Genomic DNA, 25,466 nt, shown 5'->3' with positions numbered 1-25,466 from the left:
GTATAATTTAAAATGTGTATAATATAATTTGTACGATGTAATATTGTATAACTTTTTAAAAAGTTTAGATGTTTTCGTTTGTATGAATTTGTTATTTTTAGTTCATACAAAAATAACTTAATTATACAAACGTACTCGTTAATTATACAAATGAAACAACTTAAATTATAGCTACGATTCAATAATATACAAAGTATAACTATGGAGTATAATTAAGTTTATTATTGCGAAAATTATGTGTTGCACAACCGATTGCCGAAAAAATCAAGATCAAGCCCGCAGGCCCAAGAGTCTAAGCCTTAACAAATCCTTTGAAAGTATTATGGGCCGATATCGTTTTAGGCCCAATCAATTCACACTGATTCGGCCCAATTAACAAGAATGTTAAAATAGGCGCAAATTTAACTTTTCTCAGCCCTCAAATTGTTGCCACTGCCTGGCGCCGCTTTGGCTCATCTCCAGCTCTACCGGCAACTCACTTTCTCCTTCCCCGACGAAATCAAAGTGTATGATTCTCTTTTATCTACCTATTATCGTTCTTATGTATGCTTTTAGTAGACAATAACACTTTTTTCAGCGAAATTTAATGGTAAAAAACGATTTTTTGGTGAATTGGATTGTACCGTTCTGTGATTGCCTGAATGCTAAATTACCGATTATATCGGTGTTATTGCTGTTTTTGAATTGAGATATACTTGTGATTTCATTCTTGAATTGAGAGGTCTCAGTGATTACAAAGACACCAAACCAGTCATTGTTTTGGAGTCACTTTTAATGCACATTATAAAGATCAAAAAAACAATTTAGAACTTGATCTTAGAAGACTCTAATATTATTCTGTCTTGTTGGATGATCATCTTTTTGTAAATTGTACTTCCTCTTCCAAAAGAAAAAAGAAGAGGAAAGACTATTGCAAAGATGTGCATTTAACTGGTTCTTTTTCTTGAATAAGTCTTTCATGAGTTTATTGATGAAATGATTCAAGGGGTTTTCTACATGATTATGTTTCACAGAAAATTTGCGCAATATTTCAACCCTAGTCAACATAATGGGAATGGAATTACATGCTGAAAGTGCGGGTTGTGCTGAGATGGAGATTGCTGAGATTACGGATTCAGATTTGTTCAAACTTGTTAGACATGCCCTTAAATCTGTTATCCAGGTTGGATGCTTGGATACATATTTTAAAGGAAAATTATGTTCTTATAATTGCATTGGGTTGGGTTAGCTGGTGTGCATGCCACTGCATGGGAAATCAAGGTTCAACTGTATGAGTCAGCATAAACCTTGAATTTTTTATTTATTTTTGCCTTAATTCTTTGCTAGCCACGGTTTATGGTGGCTAAAGTACTTATCTAAAAACAAAAGGAGAAGTATCCTTCCTGCTAAGATGTCTCTTTTGAATAGTTGATTGAAGTCGACATAGGTTCTCCAGATTGATTGACCTGGTCGAGTGTTGACTTCCTTGGAGATTAAGAGTCAAATGTTTGGATGTTAGTTGTCTCTTTGTTATTCAGCAAGTACTAGCCAGCCAAATAATTTCATTGATTCCTTTTGCTGAAAATAATGTTTTTTTTGCCCATCCCCACTTCGTTTTCTTTCCTGGCAAACATCTTCACAAGATGTGAAATGTATGAACCTTCTCAGTTGCTGTTTTCACTGTTGCATGTGCAATGCAACTTCCTTTATAGTTTCCACATATTTACCATAGCACTGTAAAACAATTTTTATAGCTGAATGTTGGTATATTAGGGTGATCCAGACCAATATGAGCAGCTTCTTCGTGTTATGCACCCTGATGAAGGCGTTTTACCTGATGTGGCCCTACTGGTGGTATGTCTTTCTTAGAGATTGCACATATATTGGTCATCTTCCAATCACTTTTTGTGTTGGTTTCTTTTACTTTGTATTTTAATTATGGCTTGATTTTGGATTTGCATTTCAGACATGTTTAAAAGCTCTGTCAGGATCAGTTTCTTGTCTAGACATTGTTCACCATAAATCTCTTATTGCATCTGTAAGTTCTTAATAATTGTATTTCCTCTCTTAATCTGTGTTTTTGAAGAATACAGGTTGGCACTGGTAAAGATTGTATACTCAAAATGTGTTATTTGCTTGCAGATTTTACAAATGAGCATGTGGAACTATGGAACTGATGTAATGGATGCTTTGATGGAATTTAATATATCCTTGGTATGTGACTCTAGTGTTACTATCTTCAGTATTTTGGTCATTAGTCTGTATGATCATGACTCTTCTCCTATGCTGTAGGCTACATCCAGTGGGCAGTATGTAGATCTGTGCTTGGAAATGCTTGTGAGCAATTTTATGCCTCCTGATTCCTTCATATCATTGTTGAATCAGCCACGTGGCATTCTACGGAAGGGCCAAGTCATTGACCGTGTCCATTCAACATTAACATACATTGCAAAGTTAGTTCCTCTCTCGCCCTTGAGACTTGAGAGAATGATAACGGAGAGGATGCCACACATTTTCACAAAGGAACCAGTAAGTGCAGATTCATACTTTCTTTACAAAGAAAATTCTTCCATTATGTAGCTTATTGCAAGTGTTCCAATCCTACTGACTTTTGCTTGAACTAGTTAAACCTGCATTGCCAGAACCTCGTTGTTGATACACTTTCTTCTGTGTTGTGTTCCTTATTGCTGGAAGCTCCTAATTTCTTAGCCATGTTTCCTCCTCTCCGCCCCCTTTCCCCTCACGTGCAGTTGATTTTGATATATGTGGAGAACATGTTAAAACTAGAGAGTGGAGCAATTGGTGATCTTGTTGGGAGAACAATGCTTGTGGCAATTATGGATAAGCTAATAGATTTGGATGTAAGTTGTTTGAAATCAACCCTTCACTCAGGCACTGTGTAAATTCTTAAAGGTGTTGCACTAAGTTAATTTGGTTCTTGTCCTTGGGTTTTCTTAGGTAGATATAGCATGGGATGATATCTTACAAGAAGATTTCACCAAAGGCATCTTCGATATGGAGCTGGGAGATCTCGAATGGCCAATGGATGATGGCCAGCAAAATGGTGACGAGGTGATTTTCATCTTTCAACTGATATTCTTCTGTATTTTAGTGCTGGCATTGCCACTAAATTTGTTTCCTTGACTTCTTTTTTGTGTATGGGGTGTTTTAGTGCATCCGTAAATATCCCGTTTGATGTTAGATGATTGGGTGAATTTTTTTATAGAACCATGTTTAGCCCTGTCCATACGTTGCATTATTCTGTTCACTTCTCTCCTTTTATTTGATTGAATTTTTTCATGACGGTAATATGGAAGGAGAGGAAAAGGAGATCGTATGAGGGGAGGATGATTTTGTACATGCGTGGAGTAGCCTTGTGTCTCTAATTTCTTTTGGTGCATCCGTAAGGATCCTGTTTGGTGTTGGATGATTAGGTGAAATTTTTTATAGAACCATGTTTAGCCCAGGTTTCTTTAATTTTGGGTATAATACTTGCATAGAGGGATTCCCAATATGAATAAAATCATTAACCTTATTAAAAATGATTGCTCTTAGTCTTGAAGAGACGTAGAGTAGATAAAGATTACATGATGATTCAGAAGAGGGTTTCCTAGATTGTTTCTTTTTAAATCTGCGGTGACTGTCAACCTTGAGAAAAATTTGCCTTTTTGACACTCTGCGCAAACTTTAACCAGTGTGTAAGTGGTTAAAAGGACTATTTCTTCAAATCTATTTTTCCCTAATAAAGGTCAGTTTGCCCACAACACCTTTTTCACCCTTCCCATATTCACGTGTAGACAACTTTCGTTTTTCACAGTGTTGCTCAACCATTTAAAGGTTGCATTCAATTAGATTTGGGTATCAATACAAATAGGGTGAGTCATTCTTTCCTGTTGTGTTAAGTTCTATCCCTTCTTTTCCCTGATGAACTAGTCCGTGGTTGTCTTGTATCAATACAATCGTTACGAATATCAGAAATACTGTATTGTATTGTATGCTAGGCTTATATTTTAATGTTTGATTTTCATCAATTTTTTTATTTTATATATTTTTTTTAAAGTAAAGTTATTTGAGGGCTCATTGTGGGTATTGAACCCACGACCAGTTGACCACAAGGTTAAGGGTTGTACGGTCTACTGACTGAGCTCATCTATATTTTTAATCTGGTATTTGTCATCTGCCCTTTATATACTGACTAAGTTTTTACTTCCAGCTCCAAATATCTTGGATGGAACGGTATTTTAGTGGAAATCTAAATGCTCAGAAATTGGATAGTTTAATCGTCCTTACCTTTGAACACCTTAACATTTGCAAAGAGAGTGGACGCCTGAGTCAGGTAAAGTGAATGCATCAGCGTGTAATTTCTAACTCCGCTCCGTGCTTTTCTTACTTCTATTTTTCTTTCGAATGGTGTAGGTTTTTCATACTCTTCTCCAGTCTTTTCAGCAAACTGTTTTGATGGCATACAAGTCTAAATTTGCTCAGGTAACATGCATGATTATCATCCTCCACTACATAGGCTTGTCTTTCTTTTCCCAGCACTTCTAAATTTGATGAACACGTTGTTAGTTAATTTGTCTTACTTCAATGTACTTATTGCCTTTCTGAACTTAAATTTGTTGATCCTGTTATTGCAGTTTGTGTTGTTTTACGCCTGTTCACTGGATCCTGAAAACTGCGGTAGGAGATTTGCCGATACGCTATTTCATAAATTTAAGTCAAGTAAATATCCAGAATGGAGGTGAGGACTAAAGAATTTTGAATCTTGGGTTTCTTTTTCTTATCCTTCTCACTTGTTTCGCCCTGACATTCCGTCTTGTTGATCAATATGTTTAGTCATGTATTATGGATACACAACTGCTTGCTAAGTTTGGTCTTCTGTCTGAGTGTTTAGCATGTAACTCTTTATGATACTGGGTGCATGAACTCAAGACCATTTCATCTTAAAACATAATTTTGGAAGCTAAAATCAACAGTCTGCAGTCCCTGTTTATTAGAGAATTTTCTTTACAGAACTCTGCGTTCATCTCTCCTCTCTTATTTAATAAATATGCTATATGTTGGAAGTGTTTAGATTTGTTGGGGTATTGCTTGGGTCTCCATATTATTCCCTTATTGATACTGCCATTGAATTTTTGTGCACTCAAAGTCAAAGTAATATTCCTTAGTCAAACTAGCAGACTTTCTGCATAGGCTGCTAATATAACATGCCATCAAAAATTCAAAATAGTGGTCCTTAAAACTCAGATTATCGTGCTTCAGTAACCTGTCGGTTGTGTTGGATAAGACAGAAGGCATTTGCCATTTTTTTACTTGTCAGAAGGTTTGACGTGTTTTTTTTTGTGATCTTTTGCTTAAAATTTTAAATGCAACTGAACACATTTGATACTCTCTTGAGTGTGGATAACTCTGATAGTTCTTTGATTATTAGTTCATCAAGGGGTGGGGCTGTCTGGTAGTTATATATTTTCTAGTTATATTCATTTTGTTCATGGCTGTTTGGAGGAACTAATTCTTTTATTGGTCTCTTGCAGAATGAGTGCTGTTGCCTATCTTGCTAGTTATTTGGCTCGTGCGAAGTTTTTGCCCATCTCATTTGTTGCTGAATATGTAGAAAGGTTTATCCGATGACCAAACATCTTCAACTCTATATTCAATATATTTATAGTTTTGAGTTGCTTCTATCAGTCAGTAATGAATTCAAATGCAAGTCAAGTCATAGATTTCTTTTCTTCTTCTGTGTGAGGGTTCAGTTTGCTGGAATGGTGTTCTTCTTATTGCTTCAACCAGGGTGGCAGCATCAATCCAAAAGCTCACAAGGAATTCTATGCTGGGTGCCAGGTACTCGACAGCTTTGTTCTAGTCAGAACCTTCAGTAGTCTGTTCCTCTCCCTCATTCACAAAGACCTTCATTCTTTTTATATTGTTTGAGGAGTGGGGGATTTTTTCTGTACCTTTCCGTGGACCTATTTGAAGGCTTCCCAAATTATATTCCTGGTGTTAATTTTATTTATGTATCATTTATGTGCCAGGAAGCGAAAAGGGAAGTGTTAGAAAGTTAATTTTTTTTTCCTGTGAATTACAGTGAACTTCGTAGAGAAGTGGTTAAAAAATTTCAATTAAAAGGACTTTTTAATTATAAAGAATTAAAGACTTCTTTCAAATTAAGTCTGCAAAATATGTAGGGAATTTGAAGGAAGACTTACCTTGGAAACCAATCAACGCGAGAGAATAGTTTTTCATTTTTTTTTTCTTTAGCATGTCACTTTTAGAAATTTTTTTGATATCCAAATAAATTGTTACTGATACTGTTCATTATGCAGGCCTTGATGTATGTACTTTGCTTTCGCATGAGATCAATGCTTGCTATTCCTCGCATCAGATCACGTATATCAAAGCATATAGAGGATATCCTGAGGCATCCTTTGAGCCCATTAATGGTAATGTGTTCTTTTTCTTAGTACATGACTCTAACATTTCGTTTTATTCATCCCTGGCAAGCTTAGACAACATAGGAAAAAGGGGTCATTGAGGATTCATATAAATGTCCCTTTGATCTTAGGTCTTGGTTGTTGTAAGCTTCGATAACTAAAGGCATGTAGAGGAAATTTTAATTGAATTAAAATCTCTTGGAATGCATGTGGATTATAGTGGAAGCTAAGTATTCATATAGCTGATACAAGCTAGGTGATATCAAGGTATATAGTCACTGGTTCCATCTGCATTAGACCGGTGTTTGAAAGTGGTCTTATAAGTTTTTTGTTAGATATTTATGTTAGTGTTGGAATAAACATGAGATTTAAAATCTCTAATTTTGGAGGACCCTAAGTTGTTCAAAAGACAAATAATTGAGTGTTGGTGGAACAGCCCCAAATAAAGTGGAGTAGTTGATAACCAATCCCAAATTGGGATTAAGGGGTAGTTATTGTTTAAAAGTTTCTTGTGTTTTTTCTTTGATATTAGTGGACTCAAATGAGAAGTCATCCAAGGCTTGTATGTGCTTCTGTTAGTGGAATTCTCTACTTCTTTGTTAATTCGAGTGTCTAATGAATATTTTACCTACAGGTATGCTTGCCATCAATAGTGGAAGAATTTCTTCGGTTGGCAAAAGTGACTCATCTTGATGTGCCGGATAATGTTGTATCAAGTAACCTGCTTGAGTCGGAACTTTCAATGGCTTTTGGTGGTAGGGAGAGGCTTGACACATTTTTCCCGTTTGATCCCTGTCTTCTAATGAAATCTGACAGGTTTGTTTCTTTATTGGCATTTTTGACTTCTCTTGTTCATTTTAATTGGTTGGTTGGATATTGAAGCTCCTTGCTTACCTGAGAGTGAAAATTTTCTGGTGATTGTTCTATAATTAGTGGATAATTTTGTCTCATGTTGCCATATGTTTTTGGAAGATTCATCCGGCCAAATTTTGTGTACTGGTCAATGGTTCGGAACTCTTATGACAATGATGATGATGATGAGGGTACTAGTGATGAAGACGATATTGAAATCTGTACAGCAGGGAACGGGATAAATATACCTAATGATGGAGCTGCCCGAAGTTATGATCAGGATCTCGATGAATTTGGTAATAAAATGAGCAAAATGTCCATAACACCTAAAGTTGCTCAATGGGGGGAATTACAATCCGGCAGGCAGATGCCTTCAAGTTTGCTACCTTGCCCTGATTCCTTGTAGAGATTGATCTGCACCGTTTGATGACCTTGAAAGAGGAAATGCTTGCCCTTCCATGGCAAAGAAGCGTCGTATCAAAATGCCTGTCCTGGTCCGTGGTTGGTTATGGCAAGACACTGAGATTATGTGATATCCATTATATCCTAGATTCATGAGAGGCCTTCACCCTGCCTGCCTGCCTGAATACATCCCGCGAGATGTTAAGAGGTCAAGTTTTGTGTTCACAGCTAATGTTATTTGTAATATTTAGCAATAGTTGGTTTGATGATGAGAACTAAATGTGTAAACACTCAAATTCTCTTGTATTTTTCTTGTTGGTGTTAATATATTATGGTAAGAGTATATTTTAAATGTTTCGAAGGGTGCAATACCATACTATACTTGAAGAGGATTTTAATTAGGTGGAATGGCCTTTTAAGGGAGAGATCCTTTATAATTATCATATGAACAAGTTGAGGGAGCTAGTGGAGTAGGAAATGACAAATGTCTCTTTTTATTCATTAACTTTGTTCATCATGTAGATATAAATTTAAATCCCAATGTATAGCAATAAACCACATGCCTGTTTTCAGATTGAGAAAACAATTAACTAGTAAATAAGGAATGAAGAAGCTGGAAAGTAAAAGAAGAAAAATGTTTTCTGTGCATATATTTGTACAAAAAGATAACTGTTGCTCAATCCATATAAAAAAGAATTGCAAAGCTGCAGACTACATTCTCACATCACATAGGTATTATCAATAACAAGAGAAGCATTCTTTCGTCTCCAGGGCATCTCTCTTCTTCTTAGTTTAATCAGGCGGACTTAAAGTTCCGACTGACATAGCACTTTTGAGTGTTAAAATCTTGTGTGTGTTGAAGCTACCAACAATAACCTGAACATCAGTTGCTGCTGTAAGGAGCCCTGCCACATTGATATAACCATCTGCTTCACCATCAAGTAGCACCAGATTCCAAGACAAAGAAGAAACCAGACAGATAAATGATCGGGAACAGTACCTGCACCAAAAGTTTCAAACATAAAATCAGCATATCACCACACAAGGCAAAACTACACCCCCCCACTCTCTATTGTAAGAAGATATGTTTCAGTTCCACTTGTTTTGTGAAGTAATACTTTAGACATGGAACCATTGGCGCACACTGATTTTGAGCTACCTTTGCAGAATGACACTATTTTGGCCAATACATCCTGAGAAGCAGCTAACAATACATGCTTATCAAAAGAGAGGCACACCTCCCCAGCTTCTACCTTGCTCGCCTGCGATTGATTGCATAGGTCCAATATCTGCTGTGTAAGTTGTATATCAGAGATTTGGCAGAAAGGAACATACAAATTATCAGCTATTACACTCTAAATTCATATTCGGGAATGAGACCTTTTCTGATGCTAACAGGACAAAATCAATCTTTAATATTAAATCCCTTGTTTTCTTTATACTAGTATGAAAGCAGGCAATTATTCGACATTTTGCAGAAGAAAATTGCAAAATTTAACAAAAATCGAGCAGAAATATTCATAATTGTAGCCCGTAATGCTAGTTGTAACACAAATAAAAAGAATATTCAAGATTTTGCACAAGAAAATTGCAGAACTCAACAAGAATCGAGCAGAAATATTCATATGGTATAAAGAATCGTAGCCCTAATAATAAAAGTAAAGCAAGGCTAGTTGTTGACAATTATACATGTGCATAATATAAAAGTTCACTTCAGATATATATTTACCTGAACCAAACACTTATCTTCTTGGTTTTAGAACCAGGCGGTCTTCCTCTACCCCTTTTCGCAGGCACAGCAGAAATCGCCGCTTCACCTGCCGTAGACGGTGAAGGAGTAGTCATCCCAGGGCTCGCTAAATCTGCCTGCTCTGAGACCAAACTACACCGCCGCCGACCTGAGACGGTGCTACATCTGCCTGCAGCTGCGTAGGAGACGAAAGTCCACCGCCGCCGACCTGAGACGGTGAAAGAGTAGTCATCCCAGGGCTGTCGCTACATCTGCCTGCAGCTGCGTAGGAGACGAAAGTCCACCGCCGGCGACCTGAGACGGCGGAGCAGTAGTCATTCCAGGTCTCGCTACATCTTCCTGCGGCTGCATAGGAGACGAAAGTCTGATCAGTGCTCGCGGAACTCTCCATAGCATGCTTCTCCGGCCTTCCGCGTTTCATTTTATAAATGACCAAGAAATCTTAATTCCTTTGATCATCTGTCTAACTCTAATTAATAACGGTGTACGTAAAATCGCATATACAATTTCTTTTAGTGATTATGGAGTTTGATTCTTATTTTGAGATTAAAATCAAAAGAGAAAATTGAGGTTATTGATTTTTTCTAAGGAAGTTCACCATGTTTAAATAAGCGATTGAACTAGATAAAGATTATGAAATAAGGAAATAAGAAGAGTTGTTTGTATTAAAAAAATTGAACATAGAAGCTATTCTTCTTCTTCGTCATCAGGATGTATAATGGATGGAGGGCAATACTGAAAAGGGCAATATTGGAAAGAACAAACATTGTTGTTTGATGGTGGTGGGGGAAGTGGAACAAGACTCTCCTTGTAATAGAAGATTGACGAGTAGTACATACTATTGTCAATAACGACTGGAAGATCTTTAATTTGATCGGTGTGCCTATCGTAGAGACACATTTTTGATGGCAATCCCTTCATTCTAATGACCACAACTTCACCATTAAAACGAAAACCCATGGGCTGCAGGTCATACTCTGTTTCAAATGTGTATTGCTTACTCCAACATTCTGAAGCACATCTGTAGTCATTTAGAGCCCAAAGTGTGTAGGAATAATTACAATAACCTTGTTGATTTTCGTCGCTAAGTAATGAACCAAAAATAGCTAGTCTATCATCATTCAGTAGTAAAAGCTTCCGGTGGTACGATTTACAACGTTCCATGCCGTTGGTAAATGGTGTACCGATCTCTCGCAACTTGTCTTCCGTCATATCAAACGCAATTACAATACTCGGTCCTCCTTCGACTCTACGCCCTAACCAATGAATAGCATCATTTGCATTCAGACAACGACCACCAAATTGGGTGATCTGGTAAGGAAAATCCACGTCTATTTCCGTTGCTGGGAGGAATTTCATACTGTCATCCCACCTTGTGATTCTAATATAAGCGGAATGGTTTAAGTAGAGAATGATCCTAACCAACTTGTACTCGTTGGTGATGGGAAGGAAGGTGAAACCTGTAGCTAGATCAGTCGCTAAACTATTAGAGCGCATTGTAATATGATTTTTGGGAGGTACTCTATGAATAATGCCATGGAAAGTGGTGAATTTGTGTGTAGCAATGTTCCAGAGGACGACTGAATGAGGGCACAATCCAGAGGAAAAACATACCATGCCTCTACAAGAGTCTGCAATGTAAATTCTACGTCTTTCATGAAGAGTAGTAGGAGGAGGTAAAGATAAAGGGGTAACAATGTGTAACGATTCAAAATTTTTTTTTTATATAAATAAGAATAAATAAGTATTTAAAGGGCGTAATTGTCCTTTCACGTTTTAAATGAATAAATAAATAAATAAATCAAAAACAGATTTGTATTTATTTATTATTTGACTGATTTTTGAATTAGTTTCCTAATCCAAATAGTCCTCTCTCTCTCACGCTCCTTAACTCTCTTTCTCACGTTCTCCATCTTCATCACATTATTTCTGCCAAAAATATCAACAGTTTTCATGCTTGAAAAACTCACAAAAAATTTTCAAGTAAAAGAAAATAAGTAATCAAAACGTCAAGGCTAAGAGAGGTTCGTCGAGAGAGGTGTGCGTTGAAGTGAATTGGGAGTGGTTTGGAGGAGTTTTCCGGGCAGCAACATTAAAGTTTGAACATCGATTAAGGTATGGGTTTCTTCTCTCTTGGCTCCTTTCCCAAGAGGCCCCTTACGATTCAAGTTATTTATCTCGAAACTAAGGCTGTTTCCCGTTGCATGCCCCTGTCACTAGCTCCCAATGAATTTTAGGTTGGGTATGATTGCTGGTAGATTTAGGTGTATATTATGTTTTCGCGATGAATATGATTATGTTTGTGTACTTGGAATCGTATGAAAGGCAACCATGTTTTTCTTGAAATTATGTGTAAGTATGTTACAGTGAATGAGGTTCTTTATGTAATGCTCCAAAAGTTTAATGTAATATGATTGTATATTTTTCGTGAATAAAATGGGGTAAGACGTGAAGTTCATATGAAATGTTAGGTGGCTTGATTGAGGGAGTAATTCTTGGTTAGACGAATCTATAAAAAAAAAATATAATGTGTAATTAAAACATTATGAATGAACCATGAAATTTCCCTAAGAATTAATGTTAAACTTGATGAAAAAGTGAAGAAAAATCGTAGAATAAATTTCCAGAACTTGAAAACAGACTTTAAAAGAATCTGGAAATTTTTTGAACATCAAAAGAATTAAAAAAAAAAGTTTTGAGGCCTGCAGGGATCGAACCCAGGACCTCCCTGCAGCATGCCTTAATTAAAAAAAAAAATGGGGCTGGCAGGGATCGAACTCGCGACCCCAGCCACGCGCAAAAAAAAAAAAAAAGATTTAAAAGGGAATGCTGGGGGCGGGGATCGAACCCACGACCCCCAGTTCGCGAAAAAAAAAAAGGAATAAAAAGGGATGTGAGGCGTGGGGATCGAACCCACGACCTCAGAGTTGAAGGGAGGGGTACAAATATTAAGGAAATAAAGGTGAGGCTGTGGGGGTTCGAACCCACCACCTCACAGCCTCCATTTCCAGCGAAAATAAGAGAAAAATAAAGGGGGCTGTGGGGGTTCGAACCCACAACCTCCCTATTCAAGCGAATGTAATTAAAAATAATAATAATAATAAATTAAAATTCTAATTAAAGTTGAAAAAAATTAATTCTCTTATGTAAACATTGAGATTAAATTTAGAATTTTGATTAAAAATAGAATACTAATTCTTTTATGTAAATATTGAGATTTAAATTAGAATTCTAATTAAATTAGGAAATTATTCTTTCATGTAAATGATTGAAATTTAATTTAGAATTCTAATTAAAATAGAAAATGTATTATGTCACGAAAATGTTGAGATTTAATTTAGAGTTCTAAATTTATGAATATTAGAACTAAAATCAATGAAAAATATAAATGATGTCCAAATAATTCAAGATTTGGGTTCTCGTGCCCAAACCTCCGTATTGATACATAAGTCATACGTGAGTAAAATATTCAAGAATAATGTAATCTACTTTGATCAAAAATCAAGATCTTGGTATATATACAAGATACATAAGTCTTGTAATACATAATCTTAGGAAAATAAGAATCACTTAACGAACTATAAACGAAGCCCCATGGCTTGTATGTATAGACACATAAGTTTAACATACGTTCAAAAAAATAAGTGAACCTAAGATGTACGTAATGAAATGAAGAATGTGGTGACAATCATGATGTGAGGCTAATGTATATGGAGAGAGCAATCTCAAACGAGCCTAAGTAAATGTTACCAATACGTATTCATCAATGAGGGTGTAAGATAATGAAGAGACCAGTCTCTATAAATACTTTAATGAAAAATATTGAGTTTAAAACACTAAATACTAATAATGAGATGAGAAATCATCTATTGAGCTATGATGCCCTCATACTAGAAGACAACTTCCATGATGTATGAGTTGGATGTAATGGAACTTTATACTGAGCACCGATAGGCTAGCTATGAGCGGTGATGCCTTCTTTCGGGAAGGGCGGAGGTTCACGTAACTCTCATGAGATGAGACTGTCCGGCTTGCCGGGTATGGGTCTCCATACATCTCCTAGTCTTTGAACCTATATTGCCACTATAGGGATCTGGCGGGGTTAAATTCCCATATACGCTAGCATGTTATTGAATCGCTTTGGCCGGTGATTCCACCTCTTTTCGGTGTGGGGAAGACACTGGATTTCATGATGCTCACATGATCTATGTCGGTTAAAGTTAAAGTTCCCAATGAATGAATGAGGCCAGCCTCAAATGAATCATATAAAGAAATGAATGATACCGAAGGTGTTAGGATAGGATAATCAAGAGGTGAGCTAGATTTAGGTAATGACATTAGGTCATTCCTGATCATTGCACAGCAAACCCGATGAAAGTCTTAAACTACATCCTAGGTATAGCTGGTGTTCGCACTGGCCTATGAATGAATTGAAATGAAACACGAACGAATGAACGAAGCAGGCTCTGTGTTTGCTGAAGAAGGCTCCCTAGTTGAGGTCCCATATGTTGAGCCCTCATTTTGGGAAGTCTTAAGGTTAAGTCTATGATAGTAAGGTCTCATGGTATATGAATGAACAATATGAAAGAAACTATGTGCTATATGTTATGTGTTATATGAAGATATTATGTGTTGTGTGCCATACAATAACTATAATGATGCATGTCACTCTCGTGGCATAACCTTCCTAATCTCATTTTAGCAAGTCCACCGACTTGACTTCCAAAAATCATGTTGTTAGGAAAGAGCTATTCTTTCTCATGCATGTCCCTGGTGTGTGCTTGCATATACCCATACTTAGTACAAGTGTGTACTAATTCCATACAAACATCTACTTTTAGGTGCAGGCACAGGTGTACGGTAGAGCTACAAGTTCTTTGTTGCAGCTATCTGGACGTCAGCATTCATCCGGAGTTTGGTAGGTCCTTATGCCTTCGAGGATGCTACTGTTTTACATTCTAGCGTAGTTTTAGAGTTGAGCTAGTGGGGCATGTTCCACTAGCGTTTCTTTCCTGTTTTGGTTCAGACTTTGTATTGGTGCTATTTTGGCCGATATACAATTAATATTTAATGAATTATTTCTTTCAGTTGCTTATCTCTTAAAGGTTAGATGGTTGATGATGAACGATTACGAAATGTTAAGAATGTTCAGCAAGTATGATTAAAGAATCAAAAATTCCAAATTTTCCGCTAAAATTAATCTATGTAAAGTAAGAATGACGTAAGTAGGCTTGTCTGCGACCTCTGAGAGGTCAACGACGCCGGTCTCGTCTGGGGTCTAGATTCCGGTCGTGACAAAGTTGGTATCAGAGCGCTAGGTTAAATTCCTAGAATAATGAGTTCACATCAACCACATTGAGTAGTTTCTAAGTCATGGTAGTGAAGTGCACCACTATCCTGGATTAGAGACTGCATGATGCGTAGGAAAAACTTCCCTTTTTCTGATCTTATCGTGCTTATCCTAATGTTTGAATTCTTGGTGTTATGAACGTGTCTAACATCAATCTTGTTGTTTTTCAGAGAATGAATACTTGGAGGACTAAGGGTCGGAGGACGGGAGCAGCTGCAGCTAGGGGTAATCAGAATCCACCCCAGGCTCCAGCTGAAGGAGTGGCTATGCCTGTTAACCCAGCTGGGTTGACTGATGCGGAGGTGAGGGCATCTCTAGCCCAGATGGCACAGGCCATCACAATGCAAGCCCAAGCTATGACTGCCCAAGTCAACCGGCAGGATGTTCTAAGGGAAAACCCACCGGTTCGCAGCATAGCTGACAGACTGCGAGACTTCACGAGGATGAATCCTCCAATTTTCACAGGGGCTAAGACTTCAGAAGATCCTCAGGAATTTATAGACGAGTTGCATAAGATACTGGTGGCCATGGGGGCCACTGATATTGAGAAGGCTGAGTTGGCTTCCTACCAGCTCAAAGATGTTGCACAGACTTGGTGCAAAATGTGGCGAGATAACCGTGTCCTAGGAGAGGTGTCAGTCACCTGGGAGCTGTTCAAGACAGCATTTTTGGAAAGGTTCTTCCCTAGAGAGATGAAAGAGGCCAAGGTTGAGGAGTTCATCAACCTCAAGCAAGGATCCATGACTGTCAGGGAGTATTCCCTGAAGTTTGTGAAGTTATCAAGGTATGTACTTCCCTTAGTATTTGATAACAAGAATGATGAGAGTACTTAACTTTGTTGGAATTATCCAGGTATGCTACTCCCTTGGTTTCTACCAGCAGGGAGGAGATGAGTAGATTCCTCACAGGAATCAATGGAGACCTGGAGGAGGATTGTCGGGCTGCGATGCTCCATGATAATATGGACCTTTCTAGATTAATGATGCATGTCCAGCAGGTAGAGGACAGCCGAAAGAGGAGAGGTGTACGTGATGTTAGGAGGCCTAGGCCTCAAGATCAGGCAGGTCCCAGCCATGGAGGCCATAGAAATAATTTTGGCGTCCGCGAGCAGCCCAAATTTAAGAAGGGGCAACAGAGTGCTGGTAATTCTGACCCTCAGAGAAATACAACACCTAGAGGAGGCAGACCCGAACCCAAGAGGGGCAATGGAGGTGAGATGCAGCGCCCAAGGAAGGCTTGTACTAAGTGCGGCCGAACTCACCTTGGGGAATGCAGGCAGGGCACTAATGCCTGCTTTGGTTGTGGTAAGAGTGGACACATGGTCAGAGATTGTCCCCAGAACAGAGGTCAGGCTGGGGGTAATGCTCAGCCTAGGCCTACCCCACAGGGTGCAGCAGCAGCCGAGCCTCCCAAGAGGAACAGATTTTATGCCTTGAAAGGTAGGGAGGAGCAGGAGAAGTCCGCTGATGTGGTCACAGGTATGCTGCAAATATTCTCAACTTCTGTTTATGCCTTACTTGATCCAGGGTCTACGCTTTCCTTTGTGACTCCTCTACTTGCCCTTACTTTTAAAGTACTACCTGAAGTCCTGCATGATCCTATAGTGGTTAGTACGCCTTTAGGAGAAAATGTGAAAGCTGATAGGGTATACCAGAATTGCCCAATAGTTGTGAGTGGCAGGGCTATGTGTGCAAACTTGATTGAGTTACCCATGCATGATTTTGATATTATTCTTGGCATGGATTGGCTTCACAGCCATTATGCTTGCTTGGACTGTCGTAGTAGAGTGGTGAGGTTTCGTTTCCCTAATGAAGAAGAGTTAGTCTGGGAGGGGTACAATCCGACTCGCCCTAACCCCTTGATTTCAAATCTTAAGGCCAATAAAATGATGGCCAAAGGGTTACTATGTCATCTTGTGAGTGTTAATGACTTAGATCATGACGTTCCTTCCATAGACTCAGTGCCTGTGGTAAATGAATTCCTAGATGTGTTTCCTGAAGATTTGCCTGGAGTCCCTCCCCTTCGAGAGATTGACTTTGGTATCGACTTAGAACCCGATACTAAACCAATCTCAATTCCTCCTTATAGAATGGCTCCAGCAGAACTCAAGGAGTTGAAGCTGCAGTTAAAAGATCTCACTGATAAGGGTTTCATTCAACCGAGCATATCCCCTTGGGGCGCTCCAGTGTTGTTTGTAAAGAAGAAGGATGGGACCCTTAGAATGTGTATCGATTATCGGCAGCTCAACAAAGTCACTATAAAGAATAAGTATCCACTCCCCAGAATTGATGATTTGTTCGATCAGCTCCAAGGGTCTAGTTTCTTCTCTAAAATTGATCTTCGTTCAGGGTATCACCAGCTTAGGGTTAGGGATGGGGATGTCCCAAAGACAGCTTTTCGTACCCGATATGGTCATTATGAATTCTTGGTTATGTCATTCGGTCTCACGAATGCACCTGCTGCATTTATGGACCTCATGAACAGAGTCTTCCGTGAATACCTTGACTCTTTCGTCATAGTATTCATTGATGACATTCTCATCTACTCTAAGACCAAGGAAGAGCATGCACAGCATTTGAGACTAACCTTGCAGGTACTTAGACATCATCAGTTGTATGCCAAATTCAGCAAGTGTGAATTCTGGCTGAGGTCAGTGACCTTCCTGGGCCATGTTGTGTCCGATCAAGGTGTAGAAGTGGACCCCAGAAAGACTGAAGCCGTTAAGAAGTGGCCAAAGCCTCTTACACCCACCGATATCCGTAGCTTTCTGGGATTGGCTGGTTACTACCGCGGGTTCGTGGAGGGATTTTCTTCCATTGCTGCCCCACTTACAGCCTTGACAAAGAAGAAATCCAAGTATGAATGGACGGAGACTTGTGAGAAGAGTTTCCAGGAGCTCAAGGACAGACTCACTTCAGCCCCAGTGCTTACTCTGCCTAAGAGTGGCGAGAATTACACTGTCTATTGTGATGCATCTAGGGTTGGTTTGGGATGTGTTCTTATGCAGGCTGGTAAGGTGATAGCCTATGCTTCCAGACAGCTCAAGGTTCATGAAAAGAATTATCCCACTCATGACTTGGAGTTGGCAGCTGTGGTGTTTGCATTGAAGCTGTGGAGGCATTATCTTTATGGAGTACATGTGGATGTGTTCACAGATCATAAGAGTCTCCAGTACGTGTTCACGCAGAGGGAGCTGAATCTACGACAACGCAGATGGTTGGAACTGCTGAAGGATTATGACATGAATGTGCACTATCATCCAGGTAAGGCTAATGTTGTGGCTGATGCTTTGAGCAGGATGAGCATGGGGAGTACAGCCCACGTTGAGGATGAGAAGAAGGAGCTAGTGAAAGAGGTACACAGACTGGCCAGACTGGGTGTGCGGTTGGTTGACTCTACTAGTGGAGGTGTTTCAGTTCACCCTAGTTCTGAATCATCCCTGATAGTGGAAGTCAAGAAGGGTCAGCATCTTGATCCGGTGTTGATGGAGATGAAGGACTCAGTGTTGTTAAAAATGAATGAGTCTTTTGCTTTGGGAGATGATGGCATACTTAGATACCAGAACCGGTTGTGCGTACCAGATGTAGATGATTTACGGACCAAGATTGTTACAGAGGCCCATGGGTCCAGATATTCCATACATCCAGGTTCCACAAAAATGTATCATGATCTTAAGCAGATTTATTGGTGGGATGGCATGAAGAGGGATATTGCAGACTGTGTGGCTAAGTGTCCTAATTGTCAGCAGGTTAAGGCAGAGCATCTTAAGCCTGGTGGTCTGACTCAGATCATTGAGGTTCCGACTTGGAAATGGGAGGCCATTAATATGGACTTCGTAGTTGGTCTTCCGAGGACTAGGAGGCAGCATGACTCTATATGGGTTGTTGTGGACAGATTGACTAAGTCTGCCCACTTTATCCCAGTGAAGTCTACTTACAGGGCCGAGGATTACGCGAGACTTTACATTGATGAGATTGTGAGATGGCATGGGATCCCTTTGTCTATTATTTCAGATAGAGGAGCTCAGTTTACTTCACATTTTTGGAGATCTTTCCAGAAAAGCTTAGGCACGCAGGTGAAACTTAGCACTGCCTTTCATCCTCAGACAGATGGGCAGGCAGAGCGCACTATTCAGACATTGGAGGACATGTTAAGGGCGTGTGTGATCGACTTTAGAGGTAATTGGGATGACCATCTACCTTTGATAGAGTTCTCGTATAATAATAGCTATCACTCCAGCATTGGGATGACACCGTTTGAGGCATTGTATGGTAGGAGGTGTAGATCTCCAGTTGGGTGGTTCGAGGTTGGAGAGTCATCTATTTTGGGTCCAGAGATCATTCATGAGGCCTTGGAGAAAGTTAGACTGATTAGGGACAGGTTGTCTACTGCTTACAGCCGACAAAAATCATATGCAGACAACAGAAAACGACCCTTAGAATTTAACGTTGGTGACCAGGTCTACTTGAAGATATCTCCTATGAAAGGGGTGATGAGATTTGGTAGAAAAGGGAAGCTTAGTCCGAGATATGTGGGGCCATATGAGATCCTACAACGCGTGGGTGAGGTGGCCTATGAGTTAGCATTGCCTGCGGAGCTAGCTTCTGTTCATCCAGTCTTTCATGTCTCTATGTTGAAGAAGTGCCTAGGTGATCCAGCATCAATCCTACCTGTAGAAGGTTTGGGGGTTGGTGAAGACTTGTCCTATGAGGAAATACCTGTTGAGATCTTAGACAGACAGGTCAAGCGGCTAAGGAACAAGGAGATTGCCACAGTGAAGGTATTATGGAGAAACCATCTTGTTGAGGGTGCTACGTGGGAGGCCGAGGCCGACATGAGATCCCGATATCCACATCTTTTCAACTCTTGGGGTTAGGCTTCCTACTCATAAGACTATAGTTCCTTATCTCTTCGTATTTGTTGCTATTGGCTGATTGTACATAGCAATTAAGTTATGATCTGATTGGCATTATGAGGTGTAATGGTAGTGTCATTCGGGGACGAATGTTCCTAAGGGGGGGATAATGTAACGATTCAAAAAATTTTTTTTATATAAATAAGAATAAATAAGTATTTAAAGGGCGTAATTGTCCTTTCACGTTTTAAATGAATAAATAAATAAATAAATCAAAAACAGATTTGTATTTATTTATTATTTGACTGATTTTTGAATTAGTTTCCTAATCCAAATAGTCCTCTCTCTCTCACGCTCCTTAACTCTCTTTCTCACGTTCTCCATCTTCATCACATTATTTCTGCCAAAAATATCAACAGTTTTCATGCTTGAAAAACTCACAAAAAATTTTCAAGTAAAAGAAAATAAGTAATCAAAACGTCAAGGCTAAGAGAGGTTCGTCGAGAGAGGTGTGCGTTGAAGTGAATTGGGAGTGGTTTGGAGGAGTTTTCCGGGCAGCAACATTAAAGTTTGAACATCGATTAAGGTATGGGTTTCTTCTCTCTTGGCTCCTTTCCCAAGAGGCCCCTTACGATTCAAGTTATTTATCTCGAAACTAAGGCTGTTTCCCGTTGCATGCCCCTGTCACTAGCTCCCAATGAATTTTAGGTTGGGTATGATTGCTGGTAGATTTAGGTGTATATTATGTTTTCGCGATGAATATGATTATGTTTGTGTACTTGGAATCGTATGAAAGGCAACCATGTTTTTCTTGAAATTATGTGTAAGTATGTTACAGTGAATGAGGTTCTTTATGTAATGCTCCAAAAGTTTAATGTAATATGATTGTATATTTTTCGTGAATAAAATGGGGTAAGACGTGAAGTTCATATGAAATGTTAGGTGGCTTGATTGAGGGAGTAATTCTTGGTTAGACGAATCTATAAAAAAAAAATATAATGTGTAATTAAAACATTATGAATGAACCATGAAATTTCCCTAAGAATTAATGTTAAACTTGATGAAAAAGTGAAGAAAAATCGTAGAATAAATTTCCAGAACTTGAAAACAGACTTTAAAAGAATCTGGAAATTTTTTGAACATCAAAAGAATTAAAAAAAAAAGTTTTGAGGCCTGCAGGGATCGAACCCAGGACCTCCCTGCAGCATGCCTTAATTAAAAAAAAAAATGGGGCTGGCAGGGATCGAACTCGCGACCCCAGCCACGCGCAAAAAAAAAAAAAAAAGATTTAAAAGGGAATGCTGGGGGCGGGGATCGAACCCACGACCCCCAGTTCGCGAAAAAAAAAAGGAATAAAAAGGGATGTGAGGCGTGGGGATCGAACCCACGACCTCAGAGTTGAAGGGAGGGGTACAAATATTAAGGAAATAAAGGTGAGGCTGTGGGGGTTCGAACCCACCACCTCACAGCCTCCATTTCCAGCGAAAATAAGAGAAAAATAAAGGGGGCTGTGGGGGTTCGAACCCACAACCTCCCTATTCAAGCGAATGTAATTAAAAATAATAATAATAATAAATTAAAATTCTAATTAAAGTTGAAAAAAATTAATTCTCTTATGTAAACATTGAGATTAAATTTAGAATTTTGATTAAAAATAGAATACTAATTCTTTTATGTAAATATTGAGATTTAAATTAGAATTCTAATTAAATTAGGAAATTATTCTTTCATGTAAATGATTGAAATTTAATTTAGAATTCTAATTAAAATAGAAAATGTATTATGTCACGAAAATGTTGAGATTTAATTTAGAGTTCTAAATTTATGAATATTAGAACTAAAATCAATGAAAAATATAAATGATGTCCAAATAATTCAAGATTTGGGTTCTCGTGCCCAAACCTCCGTATTGATACATAAGTCATACGTGAGTAAAATATTCAAGAATAATGTAATCTACTTTGATCAAAAATCAAGATCTTGGTATATATACAAGATACATAAGTCTTGTAATACATAATCTTAGGAAAATAAGAATCACTTAACGAACTATAAACGAAGCCCCATGGCTTGTATGTATAGACACATAAGTTTAACATACGTTCAAAAAAATAAGTGAACCTAAGATGTACGTAATGAAATGAAGAATGTGGTGACAATCATGATGTGAGGCTAATGTATATGGAGAGAGCAATCTCAAACGAGCCTAAGTAAATGTTACCAATACGTATTCATCAATGAGGGTGTAAGATAATGAAGAGACCAGTCTCTATAAATACTTTAATGAAAAATATTGAGTTTAAAACACTAAATACTAATAATGAGATGAGAAATCATCTATTGAGCTATGATGCCCTCATACTAGAAGACAACTTCCATGATGTATGAGTTGGATGTAATGGAACTTTATACTGAGCACCGATAGGCTAGCTATGAGCGGTGATGCCTTCTTTCGGGAAGGGCGGAGGTTCACGTAACTCTCATGAGATGAGACTGTCCGGCTTGCCGGGTATGGGTCTCCATACATCTCCTAGTCTTTGAACCTATATTGCCACTATAGGGATCTGGCGGGGTTAAATTCCCATATACGCTAGCATGTTATTGAATCGCTTTGGCCGGTGATTCCACCTCTTTTCGGTGTGGGGAAGACACTGGATTTCATGATGCTCACATGATCTATGTCGGTTAAAGTTAAAGTTCCCAATGAATGAATGAGGCCAGCCTCAAATGAATCATATAAAGAAATGAATGATACCGAAGGTGTTAGGATAGGATAATCAAGAGGTGAGCTAGATTTAGGTAATGACATTAGGTCATTCCTGATCATTGCACAGCAAACCCGATGAAAGTCTTAAACTACATCCTAGGTATAGCTGGTGTTCGCACTGGCCTATGAATGAATTGAAATGAAACACGAACGAATGAACGAAGCAGGCTCTGTGTTTGCTGAAGAAGGCTCCCTAGTTGAGGTCCCATATGTTGAGCCCTCATTTTGGGAAGTCTTAAGGTTAAGTCTATGATAGTAAGGTCTCATGGTATATGAATGAACAATATGAAAGAAACTATGTGCTATATGTTATGTGTTATATGAAGATATTATGTGTTGTGTGCCATACAATAACTATAATGATGCATGTCACTCTCGTGGCATAACCTTCCTAATCTCATTTTAGCAAGTCCACCGACTTGACTTCCAAAAATCATGTTGTTAGGAAAGAGCTATTCTTTCTCATGCATGTCCCTGGTGTGTGCTTGCATATACCCATACTTAGTACAAGTGTGTACTAATTCCATACAAACATCTACTTTTAGGTGCAGGCACAGGTGTATGGTAGAGCTACAAGTTCTTTGTTGCAGCTATCTGGACGTCAGCATTCATCCGGAGTTTGGTAGGTCCTTATGCCTTCGAGGATGCTACTGTTTTACATTCTAGCGTAGTTTTAGAGTTGAGCTAGTGGGGCATGTTCCACTAGCGTTTCTTTCCTGTTTTGGTTCAGACTTTGTATTGGTGCTATTTTGGCCGATATACAATTAATATTTAATGAATTATTTCTTTCAGTTGCTTATCTCTTAAAGGTTAGATGGTTGATGATGAACGATTACGAAATGTTAAGAATGTTCAGCAAGTATGATTAAAGAATCAAAAATTCCAAATTTTCCGCTAAAATTAATCTATGTAAAGTAAGAATGACGTAAGTAGGCTTGTCTGCGACCTCTGAGAGGTCAACGACGCCGGTCTCGTCTGGGGTCTAGATTCCGGTCGTGACAAAGTTGGTATCAGAGCGCTAGGTTAAATTCCTAGAATAATGAGTTCACATCAACCACATTGAGTAGTTTCTAAGTCATGGTAGTGAAGTGCACCACTATCCTGGATTAGAGACTGCATGATGCGTAGGAAAAACTTCCCTTTTTCTGATCTTATCGTGCTTATCCTAATGTTTGAATTCTTGGTGTTATGAACGTGTCTAACATCAATCTTGTTGTTTTTCAGAGAATGAATACTTGGAGGACTAAGGGTCGGAGGACGGGAGCAGCTGCAGCTAGGGGTAATCAGAATCCACCCCAGGCTCCAGCTGAAGGAGTGGCTATGCCTGTTAACCCAGCTGGGTTGACTGATGCGGAGGTGAGGGCATCTCTAGCCCAGATGGCACAGGCCATCACAATGCAAGCCCAAGCTATGACTGCCCAAGTCAACCGGCAGGATGTTCTAAGGGAAAACCCACCGGTTCGCAGCATAGCTGACAGACTGCGAGACTTCACGAGGATGAATCCTCCAATTTTCACAGGGGCTAAGACTTCAGAAGATCCTCAGGAATTTATAGACGAGTTGCATAAGATACTGGTGGCCATGGGGGCCACTGATATTGAGAAGGCTGAGTTGGCTTCCTACCAGCTCAAAGATGTTGCACAGACTTGGTGCAAAATGTGGCGAGATAACCGTGTCCTAGGAGAGGTGTCAGTCACCTGGGAGCTGTTCAAGACAGCATTTTTGGAAAGGTTCTTCCCTAGAGAGATGAAAGAGGCCAAGGTTGAGGAGTTCATCAACCTCAAGCAAGGATCCATGACTGTCAGGGAGTATTCCCTGAAGTTTGTGAAGTTATCAAGGTATGTACTTCCCTTAGTATTTGATAACAAGAATGATGAGAGTACTTAACTTTGTTGGAATTATCCAGGTATGCTACTCCCTTGGTTTCTACCAGCAGGGAGGAGATGAGTAGATTCCTCACAGGAATCAATGGAGACCTGGAGGAGGATTGTCGGGCTGCGATGCTCCATGATAATATGGACCTTTCTAGATTAATGATGCATGTCCAGCAGGTAGAGGACAGCCGAAAGAGGAGAGGTGTACGTGATGTTAGGAGGCCTAGGCCTCAAGATCAGGCAGGTCCCAGCCATGGAGGCCATAGAAATAATTTTGGCGTCCGCGAGCAGCCCAAATTTAAGAAGGGGCAACAGAGTGCTGGTAATTCTGACCCTCAGAGAAATACAACACCTAGAGGAGGCAGACCCGAACCCAAGAGGGGCAATGGAGGTGAGATGCAGCGCCCAAGGAAGGCTTGTACTAAGTGCGGCCGAACTCACCTTGGGGAATGCAGGCAGGGCACTAATGCCTGCTTTGGTTGTGGTAAGAGTGGACACATGGTCAGAGATTGTCCCCAGAACAGAGGTCAGGCTGGGGGTAATGCTCAGCCTAGGCCTACCCCACAGGGTGCAGCAGCAGCCGAGCCTCCCAAGAGGAACAGATTTTATGCCTTGAAAGGTAGGGAGGAGCAGGAGAAGTCCGCTGATGTGGTCACAGGTATGCTGCAAATATTCTCAACTTCTGTTTATGCCTTACTTGATCCAGGGTCTACGCTTTCCTTTGTGACTCCTCTACTTGCCCTTACTTTTAAAGTACTACCTGAAGTCCTGCATGATCCTATAGTGGTTAGTACGCCTTTAGGAGAAAATGTGAAAGCTGATAGGGTATACCAGAATTGCCCAATAGTTGTGAGTGGCAGGGCTATGTGTGCAAACTTGATTGAGTTACCCATGCATGATTTTGATATTATTCTTGGCATGGATTGGCTTCACAGCCATTATGCTTGCTTGGACTGTCGTAGTAGAGTGGTGAGGTTTCGTTTCCCTAATGAAGAAGAGTTAGTCTGGGAGGGGTACAATCCGACTCGCCCTAACCCCTTGATTTCAAATCTTAAGGCCAATAAAATGATGGCCAAAGGGTTACTATGTCATCTTGTGAGTGTTAATGACTTAGATCATGACGTTCCTTCCATAGACTCAGTGCCTGTGGTAAATGAATTCCTAGATGTGTTTCCTGAAGATTTGCCTGGAGTCCCTCCCCTTCGA

At 39.4% G+C, this 25,466-nt stretch overlaps 2 protein-coding genes across 4 annotated transcripts; one reads left to right on the top strand and one right to left on the bottom strand.

Moving 5' to 3' along the window:
* Nucleotides 1-411: 411 nt before the first annotated feature.
* Nucleotides 412-8,016, top strand: LOC101266087 (uncharacterized). The gene is made up of 16 exons (XM_004232541.4): nt 412-506; nt 1,014-1,162; nt 1,753-1,833; nt 1,946-2,017; nt 2,122-2,193; nt 2,272-2,508; nt 2,730-2,840; nt 2,938-3,051; nt 4,193-4,315; nt 4,396-4,464; nt 4,617-4,720; nt 5,514-5,597; nt 5,733-5,820; nt 6,303-6,419; nt 7,045-7,226; nt 7,383-8,016. Exons 2-16 carry the CDS (start codon nt 1,049-1,051, stop codon nt 7,666-7,668), a joined length of 1,854 nt encoding a protein of 617 aa, XP_004232589.1. The 5' UTR covers nt 412-506; nt 1,014-1,048; the 3' UTR covers nt 7,669-8,016.
* A 269-nt stretch (nt 8,017-8,285) lies between these two features.
* On the bottom strand, nt 8,286-10,670 carry LOC101266381 (uncharacterized). 3 transcript variants are annotated; one of them, XR_003245322.2, is made up of 3 exons: nt 9,394-10,670; nt 8,824-8,956; nt 8,286-8,664 (listed from the first exon to the last, which is right to left on the bottom strand). XR_003245322.2 is itself a non-coding variant. In XM_026029465.2 (2 exons), exons 1-2 carry the CDS (start codon nt 9,507-9,509, stop codon nt 8,457-8,459), a joined length of 324 nt encoding a protein of 107 aa, XP_025885250.1. In that variant the 5' UTR covers nt 9,510-10,670; the 3' UTR covers nt 8,286-8,456. The 3 variants fall into 3 exon arrangements, 1 of the variants encoding a protein (XP_025885250.1); XR_002026860.3 differs by having other exon boundaries at nt 8,824-8,953; XM_026029465.2 differs by lacking the exon at nt 8,824-8,956.
* Between the last annotated feature and the right edge of the window lie 14,796 nt (nt 10,671-25,466).

Source organism: Solanum lycopersicum, chromosome 2 (genome assembly GCF_036512215.1).
Source record: "Solanum lycopersicum chromosome 2, SLM_r2.1".
NCBI lineage: Eukaryota > Viridiplantae > Streptophyta > Magnoliopsida > Solanales > Solanaceae > Solanum > Solanum lycopersicum.
Note: the sequence above shows the minus strand (reverse complement) of the source record. Positions and strands in the feature narration are given on the sequence as shown.

What these genes read in the sequence shown, in the direction of transcription:
- LOC101266087 (XM_004232541.4), top strand. Translation starts at nt 1,049, where the DNA reads ATGGGAATGGAATTACATGCTGAAAGTGCGGGTTGTGCTGAGATGGAG. An exon ending in ATAAATCTCTTATTGCATCT is followed by an intron (nt 2,018 to 2,121) that starts GTAAGTTCTTAA and finishes ATTTGCTTGCAG; the next exon opens with ATTTTACAAATGAGCATGTG. An exon ending in ATCCTTTGAGCCCATTAATG is followed by an intron (nt 6,420 to 7,044) that starts GTAATGTGTTCT and finishes TTTTACCTACAG; the next exon opens with GTATGCTTGCCATCAATAGT.
- LOC101266381 (XM_026029465.2), bottom strand. Translation starts at nt 9,509, where the DNA reads ATGACTACTCCTTCACCGTCTACGGCAGGTGAAGCGGCGATTTCTGCT. An exon ending in AAGATAAGTGTTTGGTTCAG is followed by an intron (nt 8,665 to 9,393) that starts GTAAATATATAT and finishes CTTTTGGTGCAG; the next exon opens with GTACTGTTCCCGATCATTTA.